The sequence below is a fragment of the Semicossyphus pulcher genome, unplaced genomic scaffold (assembly GCF_022749685.1).
Source record: "Semicossyphus pulcher isolate SPU_LCO1_2020_fin unplaced genomic scaffold, fSemPul1.0.p SCAF_27, whole genome shotgun sequence".
Lineage (NCBI taxonomy): Eukaryota > Metazoa > Chordata > Actinopteri > Labriformes > Labridae > Semicossyphus > Semicossyphus pulcher.
The window spans coordinates 355447-361446 of record NW_027211701.1 but is presented as its reverse complement, the minus strand read 5'-3'; the positions used below and the strand labels follow the sequence as shown (position 1 = coordinate 361446).

Here is a 6000-nt window from a genome sequence, read left to right as displayed (position 1 = left end):
GCTATGAGGGCCACAGGAGAGGGCAAGCCCTGTCAAAGCAGAGACTTTCCAGATGGATTGTTGAGGTAAGCAGGCATACAGGTCAAAGGGTCTGCCTTTGCCCCTCAATGTAAATGGCTAGTCAACACAGAGCATCTCCACTTTCTGGACAGCCCTACGTGTGCCTTTGAGTAAGATTTGTGCTGCAGCAACTTGGGCCACACCATGCACCTCTGCCTGTTTCTACAGGAATAATGATGCTGCCCCTCATTCAGTGACAGCAGCAGTATCCTCAGGAACCCACAGGCTGTACCGGTAAGAGGGGTTTCCATGTGTCCATGTTGCTAATGGCTAAAGCACCACATCCGGCAGTCTGGAAGAATGTAATAGAATGAGAGGAACATCTTTTGATGCTGTGGGCTTATATAAGGTACGCCCGACGTCATGCCGGGTTGCATTTGATTTTGTTGATATAATACGCTCGACCTGAACTGCTTTAGCTCACAACAATCGCTTTGATATTTGGGGAAACCACCCACGATGCAACCCTCACAGCAGACAGTGTGGGGGTGTGTCGTGCTAGCAGTGGCTGAGGATGTCACCACCAACAACAGATGACGCGTCACTTACTGAATTCTGAACGGAGAGAAAGTTAAAGAACTTTGCAGGATGAAACTAAACTTCCTGCTTTGTTAGAAACCAGCAGGACACATTTGACTCAGAGAGAGACATAGCACCATCTGAGGGTGCAGTACCTCACAGTAACAGACAGGAGGCCGTGTGAGCTGTAAAAATCAGGTGTTTATTTGTCCGTCACCCCCCCATATTAAATCTCTGCTATAAGTTAAATATTTACATCATTCAGGCCCTTCACAAAATGATTCAGTATCTTTACAAAGAATCTATTTACATTGTACAAAACATTGCATACATGATCGTCCTCACACAAAACCCTCTGTACCCCCCCCCCCCCCCCACACACACACACACACACAAACAACATCTTCACATGTTCTTCATGTGTTGTTGTGTATTAACCCCCTCCCCCCAACAACACAGTGTTTATCATCAGGCAGAGTCACAGTCAGCTGGTCAGGTTCTGAACCTTCATCAGTCTGTCATAAGGCAGGAGTCCTCCTCACTCACAAACAGAATTCAGAGAAACATCACACGGATCAAAAGAACAAATTGAACCAATCAAAGAAGTGACGTTAGTGTGATGATGTGACGTTAAAGGAGGGCTGGAGTCAGACATGGCACACTGAGACGGATTATTAATGCTGTGTGTGGGAAGAACACTGCTGGCTTGATTGATCAGAGAGTTCAGAGGAGTGTGAGAACAGTTCAATCCTGTTCATGTTTCGAGATTTAGGGAATGCGTTATTTTGAAAACGCCTGGAGTGCAAATAATGTGAAGAAAGAAGGAAAAGAGTTCAGAGTGTCTGTTGTTCATGTGTTCCGGTTTTACACGAAGGTTCATGTTCTCTGAAGATGATTGTTACATTAATAACAGTAAATAATCTCCTCTCCTGCAGTGTGACACGTCTCGTGACACGGGATATGTCTCACCTAAGAGTTCCTTTTTGATATTAATCACACACGTCCTGTCTGATCCAGTCTAAACCGGACCCTGACTCTTTAGTGATAGGTCTCCTGTGGTGATGATGTCATTGAATCCTCCACCAATAGAAAGGACTCTTTGGTTAGTGAGCTGACAGATGAAGAGGACTAATAAGAACAGACTTTTTAGTAGTTTGAATCAAAGTGAAGCGGTTTGAAACACCTGAGAGCCCAAAGCAACAGATCAGACACCAACTGGGATCCAACTCAGACCAGCAGGAGTGTTACGGGTGTGTGTGTGTGTGTGTGTGTGTGTGTGTGTGTGTGTGTGTGTGTGTGTATATCACATGGATCACAGTCTGACAAATGTTTTACACACAGGCTCCATGTTTCAGTCCCACTTGGTCACACAGCAACGATGTTGTTCATCTCCCACTTCTGAGTTGTTTTACTGGTGTCACAGTCTGAGATGAACACTTTGTGGAGCAGGTCGGAGCGGTCCAGACACTTCCCTGAGACAAAGACACAAAGCAACATTACTACAGAGGACACGGCAACATTACTACAGAGGACACACGGCAACATTACTACAGAGGACACGGCAACATTACTACAGAGGACACACAGCAACATTACTACTGAGGACACGGCAACATTACTACAGAGGACACGGCAACATTACTACAGAGGACACACAGCAACATTACTACTGAGGACACGGCAACATTACTACAGAGGACACGGCAACATTACTACAGAGGACACAGCAACATTACTACAGAGGACACGGCAACATTACTACAAAGTTGTCTAATAGTTAAGGCATTCAGAAATTGAAACCCAGACAATGAAACTGTTTATTTCTGAAATTCTTCTTGTTAAATTTTCTTCGGTTTGAAGTTGGTGCCTCTTTCTAAACTAGTGTGACTGTCTGTAAAAGTAATTCTCACTGCTACAGCACAGAGTGTCTGTAAATGATACATGTGAGGGATAAGAATTCTAGTGCCTGTTTGTCAGAGTCCGATTGACCAATCAGGTTTGAGTTAGTTTTTGTGTTTTGTCTGTGTGCAGAGCTAAAGAGGAAGACTGCTTTGGCCTCATGTCATCCCAGAACTCATTTTCTATTATCTGACAATGATTAGCTTTTTATTGTCCTCTATAAACACATCTGTGTAAGTTAACAATCCAAACACTCCAATCTTCAGACTCAAAAACCAGCAAACAAAGGCTGTGTCGAAATCCCTCACTAAATAATTCACTTTATTACAACCGTTTGTAGTGCTGTACGAATGTTTATTGAGAAATATTCTATAAAGTGGACTCCCAAGTATCCCACAATGCTTTGAGAACAGTAGTGTACAACCAATGGTCACTAAGCCTGCACTACAGCCCATCATACACTGTGCTGAAATAAGAAAGAGCAAAGGTGTGATGAAAGGTGGAGAAAATGAGCCGTAATATATGTTAAGAGTTTTTTTGATTTGATCAATAAGCTCACTGTAAGGCACCCGACACTTAACGGTCTATATGGTGGTCAGGAGTCGTGAATGAGTGAATGATTACAAAGTACAATGGGAGGTGTTGGTTCAGTGATTCACTTGAACAGCTGATTAGATTAACAGATGAACCCAGAGACTTAATGTCCCTCTGCCTGCTGAGCTGCCATCGACTGTTTACTGTGTTTACCGCACATAATACAGACTATCAGTGTGCAGGCTATCCTGATGTCACTGATGATGATGATGAAGAACAATGAGCATCTTAATAACAGAGCAGATATTCACCTGTTGGCACATGAGTGAACCGATGCAGGTCCTGAACACAAAGACAAAAACACAGTTACTTATCAGTACTGATCAGTGTGTGTGTGTGTGTGTGTGTGTGTGCAAGTGTGTGTGTGTGTGTGAGAGTGAGTGAGTGAGTGAGTGAGTGAGTGAGTGAGTGTGTGAGTGAGAGACCTTGAAGTACTTCCACTCAGTGTGTTGGTTCTGGTCACAGTGTGTGACGATGACAGCTGATTTATCTGGTCCTCTGGTCAGACACTGATCGTACTGCATCAGCTGGTTAGCTTCATTGATCCGGAACAACTATACACACACACACACACACACACACACACACACACACACTTTTTGTTAAGGCACCATGTAAAGTTGGCCCCTCCTCCCCGGCTCAGTGAAGGAGAGTCTTACAGACGTGACGGTCAGGGAGTCCCTTTATCTAAAGTGAATCACACAGACTGAAACTGCTCTTCTATTTGCCCGACCGTTACATGCCAGACCGCAGCTCCATGTGGATCAGTACCTGGTTGCCCCCCATCCTGTGGCAGGGTCCGATCTCCACGTTTCCCCCATTGGTGTGTCCCATACTGTCGATACAGTAACTGGTCTCAAAGCCCCGAATCTACACAGAGTCAGGAAATTACACAACATGATGAACACAACCCTGACACAAACACTAACGGAGTGTGTGCGTGTGTGTGTGTGTGCGTGCGTGCGTGCGTGCGTTCTTACCTCCCCCCACTCCACATTTTTAGGAGGTAGAGGATAGTGAACAGGGATGTCGTACGCGATCTCCTCCATGAACCACTTGAAGCTCTTACAGCGATGCTCCTCCCTGAACCACACAACACACAGCAAACAGGTCAGTTAATTTTATGTGTAATAATATGTTAACTTACAAAAACAATATTCACTGTGAGCAGTTTAAAGCCAACATGAACAGGAAAGAGAGCATTTTCTAGAGTTCAATCTGATATATCTGACAGCTGATATCACAGCCTGATGTAGGCCTGTAAGATCCGCTCCGGTTGTGGCGCCGCACAAGTGCCAGCCTGTTGCTGTCATCTACCTACTTCAGAGTTCCCTTTTCACCTGGAAACGGCGGGGGGCACTGTGAGAATCATGTTTTTTGATTTCTCCAGTGCCTTTAACACCATACAGCCTCTGCTTCTGGGGGACAAGTTGGTGCACTCGGGACTGGATCACCTCCTCATGCTCTGAATTCTGGAATACCTTACCAACCGTCGGCAGTACGTGAGGGCTCGGAGGTGTCAGTCTGACACTACAGGTTCTGCTCCGTTTATGTTCACCCCCTACACTGCACTTTTCACCCAAAACACAGTGAACTGCCACCTGCAAAATTTCTCTAACGACTCTGCCAGGGAGTACAGAGAACTGACCCAGGATTTTGCAGTATGATGCCAAAGAAACCACCTCCAGCTCAACACAGGGAAGACCAAGGAGTTGGTGGTGGATTTCCGAAAACGCAGACTTCCCCTCCCCACACCAGTGAACATCCAGGGAATGGACATTGAGAGTGTGACATCCTATAAGTACCTGCGTGTCCACCTGAACAATAAACTGGACTGGTCAGACAATCCAAACGCACTTTACAAGAAGGGACAAAGTAGACTCTGTCTGCTCAGGAGACTTAGGTCTTTTGGAGTGGAGGGGGCATTTCTGAAGTCCTTCTTTGACACTGTGGTGGCATCAGCCATATTTTTTTGGAGTAGTCTGCCAGGGCAGCAGCATCTCTGCCGGGGCAGCAGCATCTCTGCTAAACAGATAAACAGGTAAAGAAGGCCAGCTCTGTCCTGGGTTGCCCTCTTGACCCTGTGGAGGTGGTGGCTGACAGGAGAATGATGGCCAATCAGTCTTCTCTGATGGACCACACGTCCCACCCCTTGCAGGAGACCATAACACCACTGGGAAGCTCGTTCAGTGACAGGCTCCTTCACCCGCGGTGTCTCACGGAGAGATACCGCAGGTCTTTTCTTCCTGCCATGGTCAGACTCTATAATCAACAATTACATTCACACCCAAACAGACACAGTGTGCAATAACACCCCTGTTTAAGAGCTGTAACTCTCCATAATCTATATGTGCAATACTTAGTTTTATTTATTAATGTGCAATATCACCATCTCACTTCTCAACATGTGCAATACTTCTCTTAAATCATTACGTCAGGTGGTCTATTTGTTCATTCATTCATGCTGTACACTTACAGACTTAGTTTTTCATTGGGTCTGTTGTGTATTATCTTATTAGCTCTGCACATATGTTTTTAGGATTCACTATTTTTTTAGGATACACTTGTTTAGTTACTTATTTTTATATGCCCTTATTGTAACATTGCACTATCCACTTTGCTGCTGTAACACTGTAAATTACCCTGTTGTGAGACGAATAAAGGATTATCTTATCTTAATAGATATATCTCTATTTGCATTTTATTTCCTATCACGAAAACCAATTTTACAGAACATATAACAGAAATCAAAGCTCTCAATGGTCAGGCACCATCATATCTTAAAGAGCTCATAGTGCCATATTACCCCTCTAGAACATTGCGCTCCCAGGATGCAGGCCTGCTTGTGGTACCTAAAGTCTCTAGTAGTAGTGTGGGAGGTAGATCCTTCAATTACCAGGCCCCCCTCCTCTGGAACAATCGACCAGT

At 44.9% G+C, this 6000-nt stretch overlaps 1 protein-coding gene across 2 annotated transcripts in view; it reads right to left on the bottom strand.

The window, feature by feature from the left end:
• Positions 1-1010: 1010 nt before the first annotated feature.
• The window catches only part of LOC138604839 (N-acetylgalactosaminyltransferase 7-like), a 28668-nt gene continuing 23678 nt past the window's right edge, over positions 1011-6000 (bottom strand). For both annotated transcript variants that reach the window (XM_069676849.1, XM_069676848.1), the window contains exons 11-15: positions 4053-4155; positions 3844-3942; positions 3498-3626; positions 3324-3354; positions 1011-2051 (exon numbers count right to left, since the gene is read on the bottom strand). In XM_069676849.1, the coding sequence (XP_069532950.1) occupies positions 1945-2051; positions 3324-3354; positions 3498-3626; positions 3844-3942; positions 4053-4155 (469 nt within the window). In that variant the 3' untranslated portion in view covers positions 1011-1944. The remainder of the gene's footprint in view (positions 2052-3323; positions 3355-3497; positions 3627-3843; positions 3943-4052; positions 4156-6000) is intronic.